The sequence below is a fragment of the Triturus cristatus genome, chromosome 4_1 (genome assembly GCF_964204655.1).
Source record: "Triturus cristatus chromosome 4_1, aTriCri1.1, whole genome shotgun sequence".
Lineage (NCBI taxonomy): Eukaryota > Metazoa > Chordata > Amphibia > Caudata > Salamandridae > Triturus > Triturus cristatus.
The window spans coordinates 672,661,181-672,685,159 of NC_140585.1; the positions used below are offsets into that span (position 1 = coordinate 672,661,181).

Sequence of the window (23,979 nt, forward strand, 5' to 3'; positions counted from 1 at the left end):
TGCTGTACATATCGGATTCGGAGGCTTCATTGAAGCACCTGGGGGACATCTGTGTGATCTAGAACACTTATTCGGGCTGAGGATTAACTGGGAGAAGTTCCTGATTTTCCAGATCGGGGAATGGTCAGGGGGGACTGCCTACCCTTGCCTTTGAAGGTGGAACCTCTACATTTGAAATATCTAGGTATATTGATCTCCACAGAGGGTAACATGCACTATAAGGACAATGTGGACCCCCTGTCATGGAGCCTGGAGAGGTACATAAAACACTGGGGAGCCTTACCGCTCTCGCTTCTGTAAAGGGTGGTGCTGTTTATGATGATTGCATTATCACGGTTCACCTACATATTGCAGAGCAGCTACTTTGCGCTTCCGGACGCCTTTTTTCCAGGCTGCCACATTCTGATCCTTTTGCTACATGGCCTGGTATGTACTGTGATGTCTACATTGTAGAGTTCAGTTTCTAAGGGGGTATTGCGCTCCTGCATGTCTGAAATTACTATGTGACTGCGCAGGTGCAAATTGTCAGTGAATGGGCTTACGCTCTGCTGATGGACCCCGCATTCTGGATGGACTGGGAGGTGCTGTGATAGAAGGGTTATATGAATGTGCTATATGGGGGATGGATACCATGGAGCATGCCCCAGGCTACAGCCACAATCATCTCTGTCTGGCGTAAATTGACACGCAAGATAGGGAGAGAATGGCATCTGATACCACGTGCCACGTTTCCGGACTTACCAGGGTTCAAGAAATAGGACTTGATTAAACTTTCCGCCCTGGCAGATGTGTGGGACACCAATGGGATGGTCCCGTTTGCACATTTGCGGGCGGTCTATGACATGGCCAACTCTCAAATACATATATATATACCTGCCATTAAGACACTCAAGGCAGGATCCCTATGGACAAGAAAACAAAGAAAGATTCCCCATTTGGAGCTATGATTGCTGGATGGCTGTTTGAACAACAATAACATCTCTCTCACGTATGCTACGTTGAGGAAGAACATGCAGGAGGAGCTAACACCCTTACGGGAATGATGACAGGCCGACATGGGGGAGCTAAAGGATACGGACTGAGGGAATGCTTTACAGTTCCCATGGGGAGGGGCAATCTGGGCCAACTTTTGTCTCTGAAAATCTTGGACAGGCCATATTATACCTGTGACCTGCTACACAAAATAGGTAGGTCTGCGGACGATGGTTGTCTTCGGCAATGTGGCCAGCCGGGTACTTTCCTTCACATACTGTGGGACTACCCAAACCTGTCCCCTTTCTGGGAGGAGGTGACGAAGTCCCTGGCAGATGCCGCAGGGGTACCATTGCCACTGACAGTATCGAGGGTGTTGTTGAGGATCGTAACAGACCATTGGATCCTAGGGCATGCCCACCTTGGAAACCAGAACAATAGTAGCTGTGCGTAGATCTTTCGACAACTCGCCCACACCATATGCTACATGATACATCTCCGTAATCCTTCTTGGCATCTTTTTAAAAAATTCTGCTGGAAGGCCGTTAGGGTCTGGGGTTCCCCCATCATGCAGCTGTGTGAGTGCCAGGAAAGCTCGGCCTCTAACTCTAAAGCCACAGTTGCCCTCAATCGCCTGCAAGGACAGTTCTTTACAAACTCCCTCACTTCAACTCTAGGACCCCCAATTGGCTCTCATAAAAGGTCATAAACAAAAACGGGGGGAGATGGAGGTAGACGTTAGGTTCAACCTCCAGAATGTGTATAGTTATTAACAAATCTGTAAATGACAGATCAGAGAACCTAACCAAAGGGAAGGGCTTCGGCTAAATGTGCGAAAACACGCCCCGAATCTAAGAAGAGAAAATTCTCTTCTTGAGTCCCCTCACTCACCAAGGGTTGCCCCTAGGTGACATGCTTTATCATTGGGGCCATCCCAGACAGCTACTGTCTGGGGCGTGCTGCAACTTGCGGAACTACGTAGGAGCACTTTTTGTGAAAAAAATGTGTATTGCAGTGTATGGGGGAGTGGTGATGTTGATGCTAAAAATACCTAGCTAGTGAGCGATTAATTTATTCCTGCTTGTAGTTGGTATGGATAAAAAGAGGTTAATAGTAGGGAGGAAGTGTAACTGTTATATGTTTACTGTCCCTAGTATTTGGTCGACATGTTTCGAGGTGTCCCTTAAACCTCTTCTTCAGGACCACATGGGACCCATGCGTACCACTCCGTGAGAAAAACAATCCTCTACTAAAGAAATAATATAATAAAGAACAGATGCACACCTAATGTGTGAGCACTAAAATTAAATACATACGGTTGAAATCAGTAACCTTGCCTCAGCACTCCTCCGTCAATGACACCTATTCGTATCCGGCCAGACCGCATATGCGGTCCGCCCGGGTACGAATAGGTGTCATTGACGGCGGAGTGCTGAGCCTAGGTTACTACAAGCCCCTCCACCCTGGCAGTCCATGAGGCACAGCGTTGCCAAAACAGAAATACTACAGGTCTGATTTCAACAGTATGTATTTAATTTTAGTGCTCACACTTTAGGTTTGCATCTGTTCTTTATTATATTATTTCCTGCTCCGGCCTCTGAAGCAGACACCGCATCTTCGGATTTCATCGCAAGGTCCATGACGCCCTGCATTTCCAAGGTACTCTTTGCGGGTCTTTCCGATGCCATAGCTGGCCTGCGACGCTGCAGTCGGCCTGAACTGTTGGATTTGTTTGTTCATGACACCGTAATAGCCTCGGATGGAGCTATCGACTTCACGGAACTGTATTTTAAGGTTATTTTTCCAATCTTCGTATTTTGATTACTGTATCTTGGATTTTTATCGTTTGGTCTTGTTTTACACAGATATATATTGTTTACTTTTCTATAACTGGTGTGATGTCCTTTTGTAGTGTTTTCACTGTATTACTGTGTGTTATGTGCAAATTCTTTACACAATGCTTCTGAGATAAGCCTGACTGCTCGTGCCAAGCTACCAAGGGGGTGAGCAGGAGTTATTTTAGAAGTGTAATCCCCTTACCTTGACTAGAAGGAAGGATCCCTACTTGGACAGGGTACAAACCTGCCAACCAGAGAGCCCCATTTCTAAAAAAACACAAGATGGATCCTCGGTACAAGAATACAAATTTCTAAAATGGGTTACCCAAGCCTGCGGCTGTACTATCAGTACTATCAATAACAACCATATCATGCACAAATGGCCAGAGATTCAGGTCAAATAAAAAATAATCAATATGGCTAGAATGACCCGGTCTATTGAATATATGTCTGAGCAGCATCGGACAGAGTTCTCCCCTTTGCAGCTCTGGGGTAAACTTTTAAGTCAATACCAACAGCTGTGCCGCCCTTGGAGTCCATTTCACTATTGGGAGGTCTAGGGAAGGAATTCTCTATTTGTTATCCTGTTCATTTGTTTAATTTAGAGGGGCGGCCAATAATGATTTGAAGGTGGAGTTTAGAGCTTCAGCCACTATAACTTTTCCTTTTCTATTAAGCTCTATGAGGATATCCTCGAGTACACTTATAACTTTGGTTTCCTCATATCGCCCATCCACCGGATTGTGCACGTTGAATAACACCAGGGAATTACCGGCATATAAATCCACCCTAACCGCCATGAATTTGACTGTTATACCCTTAAAAGAACATTGCAATTCTGTCCTGACCCAGATCCAGAGAGAAGGCGTGCAACAGGAGAAAAGCTAGAGCTCCGAGAGACAGAAGTGGAGGGACACAAACTGCCAGAGAGAAAGAAACCCTACAGAAAAGCTAGAACTCCAAGATACAGAAGTGGAAGGACACACACTGCCAGAGAGACCGTAATAGCCCTGCCAAGTACCACACATCAGCTGTTAGACTAATGCATTTTAGTGCAGTTTACTCACTGTGGCCGTGCCTAGAGTTGTTACTATAGTGACTGTATCTAGAGGGGGCGTCACTTAAAAATAAACAGCAAGCACCGGCCAAGCTCACGTGGATCTGGTGCCTTCTATTGCTTTCTGGTTGATGCGTCTCCGCAGTTTTATTGTTTCCATGAAGCAGCAGTTCTTCAGTTTCTTTTTTTTCTGGTGCTGCACAATGGACTTTATGGTGGTTTAGGCAGTGGGCATCACCCTTCTGCGACTTTCCCCCATTTCTTGGTGATTGTCGTGGAGCCGCATTTGAGATGAACGCTGTCCGTAGCTGTGTATTCTTATTCCACCCATGTGGTGCCCCACTGGGGCAGGCCGACCCATTACACGCGTGGAGAGAGAGTCCAAGACTCTGGCTGCTTCAGAGTACAAGCAGAGCTTCCCATATATGGTTTAAGTAAGTCCTTTGCACCCAAGAAAAACCACAGAAATAAAAAAAGGATGTGACATCAGTCAGCTGTGGGCTTTGGAACTGAGGAACGGAACCAGGTCAAGTCCTGGAGTCCCCTTAACATCCTGTGATTTGGGCAAATCATTCCCCGTGTTCATAATATGACTGTAACCTTGTGTAATCTAACTGGTACTTATTTAAAGTGATTCAATATCTTCGAGCCGAGCTGGCGCAACATAAAACTGCAAAAAGAAAAAACAATATGGATTAGTGGGAAGCAGCAAGAGCTATAACCAGGCCAGTGTGTTGTCTGAGCTTTTTGGCCTCTTGCGCTGGGTTCAACTGTTGGTTTCCTGATTTTATAACAAAACTTGTCTGCAGCAAGCTTAAATGCATGCACTCTCCCATCCATACCTTGTTGAGACACTGAGGTGGCAGAGTTCTTATCACTTCCGCTGCCAATGCTATAGTCCAAAGCCTTGCTTTCAGCAAGAGGATCTGGTCACAAATTCATTCTCGAGATTAAGCTCTATGGGAGCGCAGTGCTCTGGCAAGGGCAAACTGGGTGGGCAGGTACATCTAATCTATGGTGTATTTGCAAGGGAGATATACCCTTTTATTGACCAAAAACTTCTCTACAAATATATTTCAGCCTGAGCAAATGCAATAATGCATTTCACCATCTCCTGCTTATTGTGGAGAATTGAACACAAAATTGTTTCCTTTGCGAATGGATCAAAAAATACTTTAGAAAGCACCACACGTAGTGCAGTGCAGTGGTAGCCCATTTAATTTGCTCAGTGAACCTGAGCCACCTAGTACGGCTCAAAGTGAGCGATTCGTTTCTCTCAGTGAAACGCATGATAAATATAAACATTTATCTGGACCTGCGGCACCGGCAGAGACAGAGCCCTTATGTGGATCCTGATGTCAATACTTTTTCTAGTTGCTCAAATGGGTATAATTTCTAATCTTTAAGTTTCCTTCGTCTTCATTGCTTGATCTTTCTCGTGAGAAAGTGTCACTCATAGTTATTGAATGTCATTCATAATTACACTGAAATTATAAAAATGTTCACATAAGCAATCTAAAACGTTGACAGCTATGAAGTAACCCCACAGAAAAGCTAGAACTCCGAGATACAGAAAGCAACATACTGCCAGAGAGACCCCACTGAAAAGCTAGAACTCAGAGAGACAGAAGTGGAGGAACACACATTGCCAGAGAGACCGTGCCCCATAACCTCCTGTGCCACCCTTGCTTATTTTCTGTGCCGCTTGATCTCTCTCCTTTATTCTTTACCTGCTCACTTACCTGTTCTATGCCTACCTGCCACCATGCCATTTCCCTTTCTTTTAGGGAATGTTGTCCCTTTCTCTGTCAGTCTCTCTGCCTCACTGATGCTACTTGCTGTGTCAAACTGCCATTCCGACTATTGGGTTCAAAATATCCAGTGCCTCTGGATATCCTTCAGGTGAGCTATTTCTGCCCAGTACAGATGTTTCTCATTGGACCATCCTGCCCTCGGGTGCTTTTGTTTTTTACCTTTCTGGCTGTGCTTTTCTCATCTCCCTCTGAGATAGTGACTTATCTGGTGATTAGTGTTTATGAACCAAGTTTCAAATATTTCAGTGATTACCTTTGTGAATTTTTTTTTTTTTTATTGTTTGACATATTTTTGGAGATGCTTGTTCTTTTCACCTTGTTGATTGCGATGTGAAGCCCTGTGAACTGATACTGAAGATTTTTGTCCACATTTTCGCTTACTATAGGCATTACTTGGGAGTAGGCCTTGAAGCACCATTTGCCACTAAGATTTTGAAAACTTTCCATTGGATACACATACACCGCTCAAACTGGTGAAGTACTTTTGTAACTTGTCCACTTTTCACCAATGTGCTGGCCCAAATGTGCTTTCATTAAGTTTCAGGCACTCTGTATTGATATACTTGTTATTAATTTGTTTTAGTCTAGTATGGCTACAAAATTCACTTTTTGGATATTTTCTGTTTTAAAGTTGTTGCCATATCAATGTATTGAGTCCATTTAAGCTCAAGAATATCCCTTTGGGCTCCCAGAAAAGGGTATGTGAGTTTGCGACTGCAGCTTCTCATTTCGGTAATGCATGAATTTAAATTGATTTTAAATATCCCCTAATCTGTAGGAGGCATCGGATATTCATCGTATCTTATTTTGTGACGTGTGTGCGTGCCTTTTAATAAAAAATTAAACAACTATTACCACATCCAGTTGTTAATAATGTGTTTTCAACCATGGGAGTGGTGCTGTTGCTAAGCACGTTTTCAAGCTTTATGCTGACTTCAACCAGTTTTCTTAACAGTTAAGTATTTTTCTATTCTTAATGAAGGGAAAGGATTGCAATTGTCCAATCTGATAAATGTACCATATTACCTGTGGAAAGTAAAGGCCCATCTTCGGGCGTATGTACATGGGCATGTCCGTGTGAGATATTTAAAATTGCTAATAACATGTCAAGGGAGGCGGTTCCACTACACATTATTAATTTCAGATTTCGTGTACATCAGTCAATAGTGAGCAACATTTTCAAGATGATTTAAAATTAGCATTTCCGTTTTTATGACCATTGGAATGTTTGTCGTCTGCTACTACTGGTGAACTGAACGACATCCAAGCGGGCGTAAACAAGCACCTTTACTCAGAACAGCTCATATTGTGCATTGGTGTAAATGTGTTCACTGGTTTTCAATATATATGCGTTACCCAAAGGTGCTGGGCAGGTTTGGAAGAGGTTTTATTTTCTCTCTGAGAACTGTTAGGTTCTTGAACTGTTTCCAATGTTTCGAAACTGAAAACAAACCATCATGTATTTCAGGGTTTATGAATCGGCCCTGGACTCAACTTGATTGATTGCTGCGATTTGAATTTTGTATGTTTTTTTGCAGGTGCTCTAACGCAGTACTTGACAGTTCACGCGTACGTTGATATAATTTGCGATGCAATAATAGGGGTAGCAGGAGCACACTCCTTTTATGAGGGCGCCAAGTGTTTAACTGTTTTTGTGGTTTTAGATGATAACTATAAAGCCCGTACAGCTGATATTTCGGGGGGAGGTGACGGGATGGGGTGTAATTGTAGAGTTTTGTATAGCGTAAATTGAGACCATGTTTCATCAGAAATATGATTATCACATCACTCGCATACTGATGGAACTACATTGGCTGCACCATTTTCAAAATCAGTTGCAACATTTACAAATATGTCACTACAAAATGCCCTACTTGTCTTGCAGACAAGCTAGCCATCTCTGGTTGCTCTCGGCACACCAGCAGCCAGGACCTGGCAGGGCTCTACGAGGCTGAATATCTTTGTTGTGTGCTGCTGATGATCCAGTTTTCAGCATGGCGAAGAGTTGAGCGGGACAACTCCTGAGGTTGAAAACATATCCCTGCATTTTCAAATTAATGAGAAAGTTCCTCTTTGCCAGTCTTGCAGCTCTTAGCTCCACAAAGCAGGCTTCTAGCCATCAGGTCTTCTGCCGGGTTAGTCCTCTGTGGTCAGCTGGCCTTGGAGTCCTTCTGCTTTTTGTGTCCCTGAAGCAGGAAAACAGGAGGCCAACCACTAGACACTTGGAAAGCAGTTCCAGCCCTTGAATGCCAGCAAGAGTTAGGAGTCCTTGTGTTGTGCTCTTCCGGCATGGCTGCGTTCTTCAGATGGGAATCTTCCCAGGTCCTGGAATATTCTCAGGAGGTGATGGTGGAGGTGCCATATTTATCCTGTGCACTAGGCAGTGATTAGAGGGATTCTACCACACAGTCTTAACTATTTTCTCACAGTCCACCCACCCTTGCTCCATTACTTCTGCACCACTTCAAGGAGCCTTTGTTTTAAGGTAACAAATCGAGCTGCGATCAGGCAGGCCTGTCTTCAGCTTCTAAGCCACCCCCCTGTTTATATGCACCCATCTCACATGATAGTGTCATGTGACCGGAGCCTGGCTGTCTGGGAGGGTCTTTGGAATTGATAGGAGAAGCCCTCTTTGGCATCTCCAAGTCAAAAGAGGTAGTACCAAAGTTACCCTTTGTTTTGCAAGCTGTTCCTGTCCACTCATAAATAGCTAATCTCTGCTAAGTTGTCAGCTCTTAAACATCCTTTGGTCCTTCCGGGGCTCAGAGGCAGGCTGTCTTCCTCTAAGCTAAGGTTGTTAACTCTCCAAGCTAAAAATGTGTATTCCAGCTCTGCAGGTGTGATGAGTGGCATTTCTGTTTTTAAGACAGTTGTGGCCCAGGCAATTAAAAGTACCTTTTTGATAAAGTTAGTTTTTTTGCTTCAGCTATCAAAAATGTGGTTTCACCATTAAATCAGACTTAAAAAACTAAGCAGGAAATTGCTTTGAAGCATATTTTGTAGCCTTTTCTTAAGAGTTATTAAGATTTTCTCCCATCTAACATTACTTTTGGAAAAGTCTACAAGGTCTATACAGCGAAATGGGTACTGCTGGATACTTCTAACTGCTTATTCCTACTTTAGAATACGCCCCAGGTGTCAGACTGGATCCAAAAACTTTTCCCATAGCAGTGCTCCTGGGCGCTGGCAGGTGACGCATGTAAATGCCACCACTGCATGCTGAACTTTCCTTTCTTTCCCTTCCGATTGGGAACTCTGATTTTGTTTTTTTGTCTGTTTTCTGGTGACTGCTAGGATTTTACAGTGTGCTAGGGCATGATGTCCCCATCCAAAGCATCGGTTTTCAAACCATGCCTCTAGTGCAGGAAGCAGATGTCACAGACTCGCCCAAAGGGTGTCTTTGGTGTCTGGGCTTGCATACATCTCTAAGTTTGTGACAAGTGCTCCCAATGAGATCCGAGACTGGGAGGCAAAGCTTTGTGTCAGCGAAAGCAAGAAGTTGTTGCACCGTTTGTGTAGGACCTGCTCAAACTCTAAATCACAGACTCGGTCCCGAGCTCAAGGCTACTCTTCTGACCTTTCAGCTTCATGCTCAAAGTCCTGTAGCAAGGCCATCTACAAGTATAAGAAAGCGAAGCAGGACTAGACCCCATTCTGCCACTCTGACTTGAAAAATAATGCATGAGCTTGCCACAATGTCAGCCGTGCTCTTTTGAGATCTCCAGCTATGCAATTAATTCCTCATCTGGTCCTGACGTTTCCCAAATTTCATATGTCATCATCAACGCCATGGAAAACTGAGGCTGTGTTGCACATTTTCAATGCGTTTCCAGTTCTTTTAACTGTGTCTCGGGTCCCAAGAAGCTGCAGGGGCTTCCAGTCATTTTACTGCTGGCGGGCCCCTCCCTGTCTCCCTGGGATGATCCAGGGCTGACTGTGAATGGAAACCCCTATCCTACCACTCCTCTAGATAGGGAATCCAAGAGCATTGATGTTTTGGCAAGAGCATGTTTCTACCATCAGTCTAGCACTGAGGTCCATAAATACTGTGTCTGCTGGGCTATTATAGACATGACCAATCAGATCTTGCTAGGAGTCCCATAAAGTCGTAGGGCTCCTTTGGCTCAGACAGTCCATAATAGACTGGTCACATCCAAATATGTTATCCATGCAGGTCTGGATACTATGGATTGAGTGGGAGTACCAATCAGTAACCGTGTTGTCCTTCGTAGACCCCCATGAATGTGATCCAAAGGATTCTCTGGTTATGTATAAGCCTCTTTAATGGATATGCCTTTTGTTGGATCCTGCATTTTTGGTGAGAATGTGGACACTGTATTGAAGCACTTTAAAAACAGCAGAGCTGCAGAACGGTCTTTGGGTCTGTTGGCCTCTGCCAGATAGTTTCTGCATCAATTCCATAAGTTTACAGGCTGTTCCAGAGGACTGACATGTAGGCGGAGGCATACTTCCCAATCAGGGATGCAGCCATCATCCCAGTCCTTTGAAGCTGTGGATGCTTTCTGGCAAGCAACGTGTGAGAGCCAGCATGGGCATCAGTCCTCCAGTTTCTCTTCTCCTGCTACAACAGCAACAAAACCACTTTAGTTTGCCCACAGTGGTGCATTCCGAACCAGTGGGAGGCAGAATTCAATATTTCTTTCCAGGTTGGTGATCTCCCATGTCAAACAATTGGGTCTTGCAGATTGTTCAAAATGGACATGCTTTGCTTTTTCTGTCCATCCTGCCCACTATTCCTGTTTCACCAGAGTGAATTTCAGATGAGCACCTGTCCCTTCTTTTAGAAGAGGTGTGCCTGTTGCTCTCCAAGGCTGCCATTGAGAGAGTGCCGCAAGAGGAGTGGTTTGTTACACTCATTATTTCTTCATTCTGAAGAAGGACGACTCTCAGCCTATTCTAATTTATGATGCTGACCCAGTTCCTGTGCGCTCTGGACCTAGGTGCGTTAATGGTGTCCTTGGATCTGCATATTCTGCAGTCCCACAGACATCCTCTTCAGGTCAAGGTAGCCTAGGAGTGTTTTCAGTTTGTTGTGCTCCACTTTAGCCTCACTAGTACCCCTCGGGTGTTCACGAAATGATGGCGAACGTTGCTACCCATCTTTGGAGATCGGGCTTACCAGTATTCTCATTCCTAGACAACTGGCTGCTGAAGGCAGCTTGGCACAGTCAGTCGCAGACCACCTATGGACGACGCCATTCGTCTTGAACTCATTTGGGATCACTATCAATGAACCGTAGTCCCACCGGATTCCTTCTCAGAAGTGTCCATTCATTTGGGTGATCCCGGAGCTTTGCCTTCGCCACCACAAGTTCAGTACATTTGAACTGTGATCCATATGTTTCATGCTCACTCCTGGATCACGGTGAGAGCAGCTCTGAGGCTTTGTGACGTCTTACCCTTGTGCATCTTCTTCATCAGCTGTGCCAGGTGGCACATGAGTGCCCTGCAATGGCATTTAAAATCCCTCAAGGCACTCTGACAGATGCTGTCTAAGTCTCGGAGGAGAAAGCTTAAGATTTGCGGTGATGGCTGCTCGAAAGCAAGTGATCCAGCAGCAGTCCCCACCCAAAGCTGACAGTAGCAACACACACATCCCTGCTGACTGGGGAGTGCATGTGGTGGAGGTATAGATCAAGGAACTCTGGCCTCTGGTGGAAGGCCTGCTCCACATAAGTCAGTTGGAATTGTGACCTTGGGCTGGCTCAAAAGGCCTATCTGCCTTCCATCAATTGGAGGCTGGTACAGGTTCTCACAGACAACACCCCTGCCATGTGGAACTGCAACAAGCAGGCGGAGTGGGGTCATCAGTCCTGTGTCAGGAGACTTTGTGCCTCTGGAGGTCCCGGGGCATTTTCCTGATAGCGAGGCACTTAGGGGGTACCTGAAGACAGAGCAGATGAACTGAGCAGGCATTGTCATGCAGACCACAAATGGCCTCTACATCTCAAGGTGCAAGGTGTCTTCCAACAGTGAGGGAACTCTGACTAGATCTTTTTGCCACCGTAGAGAACATGTATTGTTGAATGTTTTTGTGTTTGGGAGTTTCTGCAAGAACACTCGGGTAGCCTTCTTACCGAAAGTCGTAATTCCTTTCCACGTTGGGCAATCCAACTCTCTACCAGCATTCGTTTGTAGCCCACACCCTTTCAAAGAGAAGTGAGGGTTCATCAGTTGGACCCCAAACAGGCATTAAGCTTTTACATTGTTTATACCAAGGACCATTAAGTGGACGATCAGCTTTTTGTGAGGTTCGTTGGTGCGAAGAAATGGAAGGCCAAGCAACAGAGGGCCGTATTGAAGTGGATAGTACTCTCCATTTAAATCTGCAATGCACTGGCCAAGAAGCATCCCCACAAGCTCAGAGACCCCATTTCACTGGGGCTAAGGCAGATACCACTGTGTTGGCACACAGAGTGCCTGTCCTTGACATTTTCCAGGCTGTGATGTGGGTATCGGTGCATATTTTAACGAAGCACTAATGCCTTGACAGCCAAGTCCAGTGGGAAGGACATCTCTCCCGCTCAGTCCTTCAAGACTTTTTGGTCTGAGTCCACTCTACAGACCCTCTACCTAGGAAGGAACGACTTTGGTATCTATTCTGAGGAGAGGAATATGCAGTTGGAATTATTTATCAGAAGGATAAGTTATTTACCTTCGGTAACGCACTTTCTAGTGGATACTATATCCATCTGCAGATTCCTCATCGCCCTTTTGCCTCCCCATTCTGTGGAGTGTCCTCTTTTTAAAATATAAAAAGGTCTCAAGCTAGTATTCAGCATACTATTACCAACAATTGTTCATGCTCTGCATCTGAGGATGCAGAAAAGGCAACAATATGAAACTGACAGTAGCGTGCAGGGGTGATTCTTATATGTGTCCCGCTCCATCACTTCCCGGGCGGTGCAGAGACAGTGTGATGCTGCACAATGCCAGCTAGCGGCACGTAAGAGCACTATTTTGAGAAACATTTTCTGGATCCAGTCTTGCTACATGACAAAGACATTGCTCCCTGCCACATGTCACTGCAGTGCATTTAAACTGCAGCTCAGCTAGAGCACAGTGGTGGTACTACCGGCAGCCATATATTTTATCTTGTGTGAGTGGTGTCAAGACACACTGCAGCCTACATATGACGTTTAACTTTCCATACCTTAGGTGCACTTTAAGCACCATTTACAATGACATAGGGAAGTTAACTAGGCCAGATAGGTAGTCCCAATGCACATGACAAGGTTTAGAAGGGTGAGCACAGGCATTTTAGTATTGTATAGCAGTGGTAAAGTGCACCAAGTTATAAAGCCAGCAAAAATAGGGTGCAGGAAAAGGTGAAAAATCTGGAATGGCCTTGCAGAAAAAGTGGATTTTTTAAGTGCCAAAATAACTGCAGAACCTAATTCTAAGAGTTGGATTGCATTGACTGATCAGTTCTATTTGTTTAACATGCATTACAAATACATGCTGAACTGAAAAGGCTAGGAGCATAGATGGACCATAAGTACTGACTGAAACTGTAAATGATCTCACAAGGGCTAAGTAATGAATTCCAGTGTTGAGGGCGGAATAATAAAAGCTCATTCTACCTCTCCATCTGCTCCTGCCCGGCCTCCTCAAACAGTCCCTGGTGGCAGAATATTATTCTAGCTAAGTATTTTTCATGGCCGGTCAAGTATTCATCAGTAGTGTAATCTTCACAGCTTGACCCTCAGATAATAAGACCTGAAACCATAAATTGCTCAACAAACTAAGAGCATATTTACAAGAAAATGTCGGAGCGCAGAGCTGCGCCAAATTTAGCAGCGCCGACTTTATGAAAATGCAGGGATGCGCTGTATTCAAAAGAATACAGTGCATCCCTGTGTTTTCACTAGTGCTGACGCTAAGTTTAGATTCCTAACGCCAACGCAGGCACCCTTGCACCATGGTGCAAGGATGCCTGCGTTGCAGGGAATGATTATGTGCAGGAAGGTGCCCCTTCCTGCATATAAACAATCATTAATGGCATATTGCTCTTTCTATGTGTGCTGTAAAATGCAGCACATTAAAAAAAAAGCAAAACCGAGGAGAAATGAAAGTATTCCACCACGTTTTCGCCATTCTAACGCCCAATACCAGTCATGCATGGCATTAGTTTTTGGCGCTGACTCAGATTTACACCTCCTTGTTAAATCTGGGGCAGCATCAAAAGCAATGGGTGTTGCAGTGGAATGCCCAGAGCAAAACCCATTTCATGCTCCTTTGATGCTCAGTGATCCATGTAAATGGGCCTTATTTAATGCCACTTTGTAAATGTGAAGAAGGGCATATCGCCACCAGAACGTCGCTAAGTGGCTATATCCCCTTGTAAATATGCCCAAAAAACAGAGGCAATTCACAAAGGTAACTTAAACTTTTGAGCAAGTTAACTACTTTTTGGTAGTCCCAGAATGCACTTTTGTAGTAACTTACACATTTGTAGTAGCCAAACACTGGTATTGCAACACCCTGCTCTAGAAAATAACGAAGTTAGGGACTTAAAACCCCATTGGAAATGATATTAAATCAAGTTCTTTAAAATACTTAAAAATATATAAATTGATGTTTAAAATCTAAATATATATACAAAATAGTAAAAACTATTTAATAACATATTTTGAATTTAAAAAATAGTGTAACAATAAATACTATTAATTTCTAATAACATTTATTGTTGCATTATTTTGAATTTACTAGTAAATAACATTGACTGCATAATATTAAAATAACAGTGTAATTTCTACTTCAGTTTACAAGTTTTTTATTTGACACATTTTCTCTATTAAAAAAGGCACCCCTTTTGGCTCTTTGGGAATATGTGCTACAAGTCCTTGATAATGGTTAATACATGAACTTGTTTTATTAGCTATTGATGGAGAGCATATTCTTTTAGAAGTACGTTCGACAAACCTCAAACTACAACAGAGCTGTGACCCTAGGTCAGTAGTCCTGGTGGTTCTCTCCAGGTGCTGCTGTCCTTTCCCCATTGAGGCATGGCACCTCGTCTTTGTCCTCAACAACTCTCAATTGGATCACAGACAACATGTTCTTTTGCATCCACTGCAGTGCTCAGTTTTTCTCCTACTGGCTCTGACAAACGCTGAGTCACAGAGTTTTATCAGGTGGTCGGTACCACGTTGTTAGCCATACTGGATAGGAGGGGCTCACTAACTAGTAATCAGGATATCTGATAGAGACTTCTAGCCGCAGATTCCTTACAAATTTACCTCCCTGGGCATCAGACTGGATATGGAAATTTTTTCGTGAGAATTACCCCTGCCCGCTGGTACGTGGAGTCGTCAGAGAAAGTGACGTTTGCGGTGCCAATATAGGAGCCTCCAAGGTGCGCTGATGCGAGTTCTTTTCAAACTGCGAAAGTCATGGCAGATCCGGGAAGAGCTATCCCTTTGTCACTTATTGACAAAGTTTTTCTTTCTTTTACGTTTTATGGAAGTCTTTTGAGGTCTTACCTCCTGGTGTGGCAGGAATGTCATCTAAAAAGTATGGCTTTAACTCCTGCGGTGCCTGTTACCAACAGATATCGGTGAAGGACCCGGACCTTTAAGTCGCTGGTACCTCAAGCGCAACCATGACCCGAACGCCTCAAGTTCCTGGCGACTTGTCATGAGTCCAAGATCTATCTCCAATGATACAAGGGAGCATCATCACTCAAGGCCTGGCTCCGCGGTCGAGTCGGTGCTTGGGTCAGCTCCATGCCTCCCAGATTTTCCAGAGGGCCAGAGTGACCCCTGTCCAATTGAGAGAATTTTAAGAAGCTATGCACCTCATATTTGGGTAGCCCGTTCCCTCCTTGGGAAGAGACCCAGCTGGATCCCCACCAGCGGCTCTGACCCTGGCGCCAATCAGGCCCCAGGGTTCCACAGATAGATCCAAACCAGCGCTGGTCATACCATCACAACCTTCCCCAGCGCTGGTCCCAAGGCTGATTCTCCCGGCGCAATCCCCATTCCCAGAGAGGCGTCGAACGACACAGATTCCTGTGCCGGCTGGAGCCATGCGTTCCAGGCCAGAACCTGAACCCTATTCTTATGGGTTAGGACTGGTGGGGAATGGGAGGGGTTGCTGGACCCTGAAGATTACCAGCATTACGATGCAAACATCGACTGGTGTGAGGATCTGGATGAAGCCAGTGGACAGGACACTTCTCCAGATACTGGCATGCTTTTCCCCCTACAGTGGCTACAGGAGCGCCCTTTGCTATGGTGGTGCGGAGGGCTGCTGAGGTTCTTGCCTTTGACCTGCCCTCAGTGGCAGTGAAGACAGAGGTGCTTCAACCGGGAGTGTCCAGCTTAGAACCGCTACTCCTCTTCAATGAGGCCCTCACGTACGTCCTACTTGGGACCTGGTCCAAGCCCAGCACAGGGGCTCCTGTGCAAAGGATGATTGAATGCCGCCACCGACCCACTCCAGGGAACCCAAACTTCCTCACCAAACACCCTACCCCAGAGTGCTTGTTGGTCTAAAACTCTACGTCCCATGTGTCTTCTGGCACATTCCCTACCGGATATCCAGATAGGGAATACAAGAGGCTGGACGCTTTAGGAAAGATGTTTTCTTCCACCAGCCTGGCACCGCGGTCTGTGAACATGTTGTGCCTTTTGGCCTGCTATTCCTTTGCTCTGTGGGATGCAGTTGGGCAGGTGCTGCCATCAGTGCTAGAGGAGCCCTCACCATACTTTCCCAGGCTGTTGTTGATGGGCGTGATACAGCGAAGTTCACAATAAAATGTAGACTGGACTCCACCGACTCACTAGGCAGAACCAGTTTCATTGACGGTGGCCTTACGGTGCAATGCCTGGTTGACAACAACTGCTTTTCTGGGGATGCCCAATTATCTCCTACGGACATGCACTTTTGACGGCTTCTGTCTGTTTGGAGACTAGGTGGATTCGGTGGGAGAGTACTTTAAGAACAGCAGGGCTAAGGCCAGGTCCTTGGCCCTCTCTCCATCCCCTCATCGCACACAATCCACCTTTCGTGTCTACGTAAGGGGCTATTAACCACACCTCTACCCTCCCAGCCTCCATGCGGTGCATGCTTCCTAGCCTCTGTGCAGCCAGAGGCGCGGTACCCACAGATCCCATGGGTTGGGCTGCCAGTGGTTGGGCCAGTTCACCAACCCTTGGCAGCCCAACCCAATAATCGTCCCTTTTACCATCATGGGCACCCAGTAGGCAGCAGGATTCGCCATCACATGCCCCGCTGGCGGTCCATAACTTCGGACAGGTGGGTTTTGCAGATCGTCCAAAGGGGCTACTCCTTCCCCTTCATGACTACCACCCACCCCCCAAACCACCATCTTACGCCTGGCTGAAGCAGAATCATCTGTCTCTTCTCCACCAGGAAGTCACATCTCTCTTGGCCTAGGGAGCCATTTAAAGGATGCCGATGCCAGAAGTAGGTTATGGTTGCTATCCCCGCTATTTCTTGGTTCCGTAAACAGACTGAAGCCTTCATCCTATCCTAGACCTACGCCCTCTTAATTACTTTCTCAAGAAGGAGACATTAAAGATGCCCACCCTGGCTCAGATCCTGTCTGCCCTGGACCCAGGAGACTGGATGGTAGTGTTGGCCTTGCAGGACACATACTTCCACGTTCCCTGCCGGGCCACAGGCTTTACCTGAGGTTCATGGTTGGCCATGAGCATTTTCAGTTTACTGTGCTTCCCTTTGGCCTTACTAATGCCAGTCGAGTGTTCACCAAGCTGATGGCGGTGGTTGCAGCTCATTTTTGGAGATTAAGGGTGCCAGTCTTCCTTTATCCCAATGACTGGCTGATGAAGGCTGGATCGCCCCAGGCTGTTGTCCCCCACCTCCAGACTTCAGCAGACCTCCTGCATCCGCTGGGGTTCACTATCACCGTTCCGAAGTCACATCTGTCTCCCTATCAGACGCTCCCTTCCATCTGGGCTGTTCTGTACACAGTCCCGTTTTGGGATTATCCTCCTGAACGGTGAGTCCAGGATATTCAGGCTATGAGACCAATGTTTCAGCCTCTGTCCGGAATTTCGGTGAGACTGACTTTGAGACTTCTGAGACTCATGGCCACTTGAATCCTGCTGGGGACACATGCCCGCTGGCATACGTGAGCTCTGCAGTGGAACCTAAAGTATTATTGGGCGCAGCATCAGGGGAGTCTCTGACATGGTCTAGATCGTGGAGGGAACTGCAAAAGATCTCCAGTGGTGGCCAACGAACCGCGAGTGGGTCAGATCTGACAGTGAGTAGTGACGGATGCGTAACTCATGGGATGGGGTGGCCATCTGGATGAGAAAGATCAGAGGACTCCACATTGACCTATAGGAGCTCTGGGCAATCTGATTGGCATTGAAAGCCTTTCTACCCTCCATCAAAGGAAGGCTAGTGCAGATGTTCCCAGACAACACCACAGCCATGTGGTTCTGTGCCTCTGGACATGGCTGGAACATCAGGGCATATCCCTGGTGATTCAACACCTGGCATAATCTCGGAACGCCAGAGTGGACTATCTCAGCCGAAGATTCCCAGCAGATCACTAATGGCATCGCCATCCGGCGATGGTGCAAGGTCACTTTCTGTAGTGGGGAAAGCCTTGGTTTGAGCTGTTCGCCACTGCTAAGAACACACAGTCTCAGCAGTTCTGGGTGCTGGAATTTCTAAGGCGGTTCTTACTCTGCTACGCTTTTCATATAGAGTGGAGCTTGGCTACCTGTATGCCTTTTCGTCCATACCACTCCTGCCCAGAGTTCTTAGGAAGAGCAGGAACAACTAGGCCCAAATCATTCTTGGGGCTCTGGACTGGGCACAGAGAGTTTGGTGTCCTGAGCTATTGAGCATGAACATCGGTCCTCCTATCAGACTGTCCCTTCAGGATGATCTTCTGTTGCAACAGCAGCAGAGGGTCCTCCAACCGAACTGGCCTTCTTGCGTGGTGATTGAGTGGCAGAAGTTGACAATATTCGACCTTCCTCCTGAAGTCTGTGACATTATCTTGGCAGCCAGGCGTCCCTCCACTAAGACGGTATGTTCCTGCCATCGGCTAAGATTTGTGGCATGGTGTTAAGAAAATCAGATTGAACACCTTTCTGCCCTACCCCCATTCTAGGTTCTTCTTTTTAGTTTTTCTCTTGCCTGTCAGGGCTCTGCCCTGGACATTCTCAAGAGCTATCTGTCTGCTATCTCTGCTTTTTTTTGTGGTTTCCTGATCAGCCATCCCTTTTCAAATCCCCCTTTGTAAATAGGTTCTCAAAAGGTGTTCAGCATATGTTCCCTTTTTCACCCTATATCATGCCTCAGTGGAATTTATGTGCGCTCCCTTTGAGCCACTTCACAATTGCCCCTTAAGACTCCTAACCATCAAGACAGCCTTCCTCGTGGCAATAACATATGCCCGGAGGGTCAGTGAGCTTCAGGCCTTGTCATCTAAGCCTCCGTACCTCACCATCCATCAATCCTGACCAACTGATGCTTTGCACAAGAGCTTCCGTTCTTCTGAAAGTGGTCACTCTATTCCACGTAGGCCAATCCATCACTCTGCCTACATTTTATGCAACTCCACATCACATCTAAACAACCCAAAAAGAGTGATGTTGTTCTACCTTGACTGCACACGAGAGTTGCGGATTGACAATCAACATTTTGTGGGGTATGTTGGAGCCAATAAGGGAATCTGGTTATATTGAAGCGGACCATCTCCAGATAGATAATCCTCTGCATTAAGATCTGCTACGCATTGGCCAAAGAGCAATCCCCTGATAAAGCTGCTACCACCACTTTAGCACGTGTAGTTCTGGTCCTAGATGTCTGCCAGGCAGCAACGTGGGCCTCCCTGCACACGTTCACAAAGCACTACTGCCTGGACTATAAAGTCTGTCGAGATGGGCACTTCGCCCGTTCGGTCCCGCAGGACTGCCTCATGTGAAATGGGTCCGCAGACCAACCTCTGGGGATGGTATTTCTCGGGTATCTGTTCGAAGGTAAGGCATCTGCTGCTAGAAGTCTCTATCAGTTAAACAAGTTACTTACCTTTCATAACGCCTTATCTGGTAGAGGTTCTATCTAGTCACAGATTCACTAGCTATCCACCCATCCTGTTCACTCTACAAACGGTTTTCTAGGAACAGAGCTTCCCCCTTCAAGGCCCTAGTATTCCACACCAGTGGTCAGTGCGCTTTGTGGCTCTCCGCTTCTGGCATGGAAAGTTGCGAAATGTAACTGACATCAGGGCCTCTGGGTGGCGCCTATATAGGCACCACGAACATCACTTCCAGCGCAGACGACGCCACGTGGACCTGAACAATGCCACAATCCGGCACACAGGGGTACTGGTCACCAAAATAATTCCAGATCAGTCTAACGAAAAGGATCATTCTATGGTAAGGACTCTGCAGCTAGAGTCTCTACCAGATAAGGCGTTACCAAAGTTAAGTAACTTGTTCGTCTGCAACACAAGCTTTTTCTAGTACCTTGGCACTCAAGTTGCTGTTTGGAGTCAAATGGCACTGTGTGTAGAGGATTCATAAAGGATCAGCTTGTGGGGCAACATAGCTCACAGGTTTAGCTGTAAATAGCCATCTTGCTGGCCAGGGTACCACCTCATGTTTTTTGCTCTTTAAAGCATTCCACTGCCCTTCAGCATCAAGAGTGCACTAAATAAAAATGCCTTCAATAATAATTAGTTTAGTATATATTCTAATATAAACTCCCATAGTTGCACCACATAGCATATGTTGATTTCAAAAAGCAAAGTGGTCGCCTTATGGACAGCCATCAGTGTGTCAAAGGAATTTGCTTTATTCTTTATAATAAATGTCCATTCTTCATTCTGTTGACTCACCACCATCCTTTGATTTACATATATTCATCATCCTTTCATGGTTAACATTTGAGTTGCATAAATGTTGCTGACTTTAAGCTCAGCATGTTTTTTTCATTACATGTGCCCTCCTTTTGCAGATGCAGATGGAGCTAGAAAAAAATATCACTAAAGAGTTGGACCAAGGTAGGTTTTTTAAATTGTCTTTCCAGCAAAAAGAAACGGAATCTATGATTATGTTGCTTTTTAGCACTGTGCAATTACTGCTTTACATTTTTTTTTAAATTGGGAGAGGGGGCTGTTTGTAACAATGTACAATTCTATACCAACCGGAGGACTGTTAACCCTCTCTTTCCTTCACAATTAACATTTTATCCAGGATTCTTTATACCTTTTGAAATTCTAGACTACTTAAACATACATCATAGTATCCTGTAGCTAAGATCCTTATTCAGTCTTAGACTCAATCTCAAATTGATTGAGGATTTCACATTTTAACAGCTTTTCAAATGCTTCAGTTTCCCTCCAGGGCTCTTGTTCGGCACCCTTTAACATAGTTAATCTAATTATATTTGCCCCTATTACATCATGCTTTCTTATTCAGGTAGTATGTATGGTGCCTAAATATCTTGCCTGTCTTAGCTTGTCTTAGGATTTTTTTTATTTGTCATGAAGCAAATCTTGTATTGTTCCTCCCACCATTTTCTATGTTATGGTTCTTGCCCTATTTATCTACCAATTATAGACTGCCCTTCCAGAATCTGTTTATTTTCCATATATGACTCATTAAAATATATTGAAAATCACCCCTAATGAACACTGCATTTCCTAACCCTTTGAAGGATTTAATACTTGTGATGCTTAATTATAACGCACATTTTTCACCTTTAGACTATCTTGCTCGCAGCCGACTGGATCCGCAGTATTTTTTTAATTAAAAAAAAAAAAGTTTAAGCAAAGCCCCTGCATGCCATTAGGTCGAATTTTACGGCCAGCGCTGACTCGATACTGCGATACAAGTGACTGAGTCAAGACATATATAAACACCCACTGCACTTGATGTCAGATCTTTTCTTTCTGTGCCTTTGGACACTGATCTGGAGCTTTGCTCCCTTCTTTGTCAGTCTTTCTACGGCGCTAAAACATTTTAACAGTGTCCTAGGGAATATTGTCCCCACCAAAAACATGGGGATTCAAGCTGTGCCAAGACTTCCAAAGCTGATGTCGGTCAGGGACACGCACAAGATGTTTCTTTGGTGCCTGGGCTTCAGCCACACCTCTTAGTTCATGTGTCAATGCATCCTAAGCTGATTCGATACCGGGAGACAAAGCTAAACATCACCTAGTAAAAGAAGAAGTTGTGGTCTTCTCACAGGTATTAGTCCTTGACCCAAGATACAGGCCCAGTCCCGGTTACGAAGTCGTTACCATGACCACTTTACTTCCTGATCAAAATTTAGAGTAAGTCAAATACCAAATGCAAGCCAAAAATGTGAAGCAGGGTTTTTCCTCATTCTGCCACTCTGGTTCCAAGGAGAAGGGGTGAGGGTGTCAAGATATGAGTCATGCTTGCTCAAGGTCACCTGCTACGGAACACATAACTTGTCCCAACTTTCCCAGGCCATCGTGGACCCTGCAGCAGATCGATGTCTCCAAAGAGGGCATACTGCAAATCTTTAGTGTGATTGTGGCTCCCTCTGGAGCACCTTCAGGCCCCACAGAACCACAGAGTCTTCCAGTTGGGCTAATGCCTCTGGTCGCTCCCCTAATGCAGTCTGTCCGGTGGGTGGGGGGGGACGCTCATACCAGGTCCGTACTGAGTCGGGTACAAATTGTCACGCCAGGTCCAAGATCCATGCTGATTCCTGTCACCCTTATGGTAGTACAGACCACACAAGGTCTGATTGATGACCTTGCACCCTCTTATGTCTGCCCAGACTCAACTGGTGTCATAATACGAAATCACAAACACACAACTGGCTGTTATGCAGGTTGACTCTAACAGGGTGCCTTTACTGCAACACAACCATCAACAGAGGCTCATTCTTCTTTTTAAAAAAAAAAGGTTTTATTTAGATTAGAAAAAAAAATAACAGTATAAAGATCCCAATGCACCTCACTTCAAATGACAATATATAAAGGTTGCCCATGTCCCGCACATCCTCCCACCACCCCCGCAAATTCAGCATCAAAATAAAGCGCAAATCAGGTTTTCATTGGAAGCTGGTAAAAAATAGGACGTGTAAGGACCTCAAAAGTCTCTGGGTCTTGAGAATCGTGGAAGTTCCTCCGCATAAGTATCCTGCTGGGTTTTACAATACGCTATGTCTTTAAGCCAGTCTGCAAATTTAGGCACCTGCCTTCCTCCCCAGTAAATAAGTACTCAGCGTTTGGCAAGCAACAACGCCACTGCTACAAGTTTCCGACAGGCCGGTCGGAGAGACTTAATAAAGCTCACAAGACACACCTGGGGAGCACAATCGACATGTTCCAGTACCATATCAGAGAGGGCCTGTGTCCAGTACTGGTGTATGGAGTCAAAGTACCAGGCTAAGTGGGTAAAATCTATAGCAGGGTTACTGCAGCAGGTGCATGTCGCATCTGCCCACAACCCATATCTGTTTAATTGGAGAGGGGTGTAATCCATCTGTTGTAGCTATTTAAAGTGAATGATCCTCAAGTTACAATTTGATGTCAGGTTATTCATCAAGGCACAACAGAATTCTCAATCATTTGGTGTCAGCTGGTTTTCTAAAGTTGCATTTATATGTCTAATGCTGTATTCGTGACCTCAACCTGCCTGTGCTGAGAAGCATTATATAGCTTAGTTAGGAGTTTTTTGCAGTCAGTGCTGGTGAGGAGAATTTGCAGGGATCCCAGCGTTTCTGGTTCCTGCGGAAGGGAGGGAAACAGAGCCTTCATGGCCATCCGTAATTTGTGATATATGAACCCCCAAAGGGGGATGTGATCAGAGGCATCCATAAAGCAATCATGTGTGAGAAATGTCCCCCCTATGGGATAACATCACCCATTGCCTACAAACCCGCCCCACTCAGTATAGAAAGCGCTCTTGGGTGAGCGACAATTCTGGATGGTGTAATAGTGGCATCGTTGGAGCATATAGTGGGATCTTTCCCTCTCTTATTGCAATCATTCACCAGGCTCTCGTTGTGCTTTGGATAGAATTTATCTCTGTGCATGCAGTAGCAGTGCATGCATGAGGTAGTATAGCACTGAGAGGGATAGGGTAAGCTGCATCGCTTTCGATTGCTATAATTGGTGTATATCACTGGGGATGAAACCCTTAATGTGCATAGTGCGCTTGCGTGCACAAATAATATAGATAAAGGTCAGGGCACCAAATCCCCCCTGCGTGGGAGCGTTTGCTACCGAATCCTATTTTGCTTGCCAGTCCAGACGAGGGTTAGCAGACACGATTGCAGAGTT

General features: G+C 45.5%; 1 protein-coding gene across 11 annotated transcripts in view; it reads left to right on the forward strand.

Annotated features, from left to right (window-relative positions):
• Positions 1–23,979, forward strand: part of ANKRD26 (ankyrin repeat domain 26) — a 1,120,330-nt gene that overhangs the window by 1,088,451 nt on the left and 7,900 nt on the right. For all 11 annotated transcript variants that reach the window (XM_085653113.1, XM_085653117.1, XM_085653121.1 and 8 more), the window contains one exon: positions 20,673–20,718. In XM_085653113.1, coding sequence (XP_085509239.1) covers positions 20,673–20,718 — 46 coding nt within the window. The remainder of the gene's footprint in view (positions 1–20,672; positions 20,719–23,979) is intronic.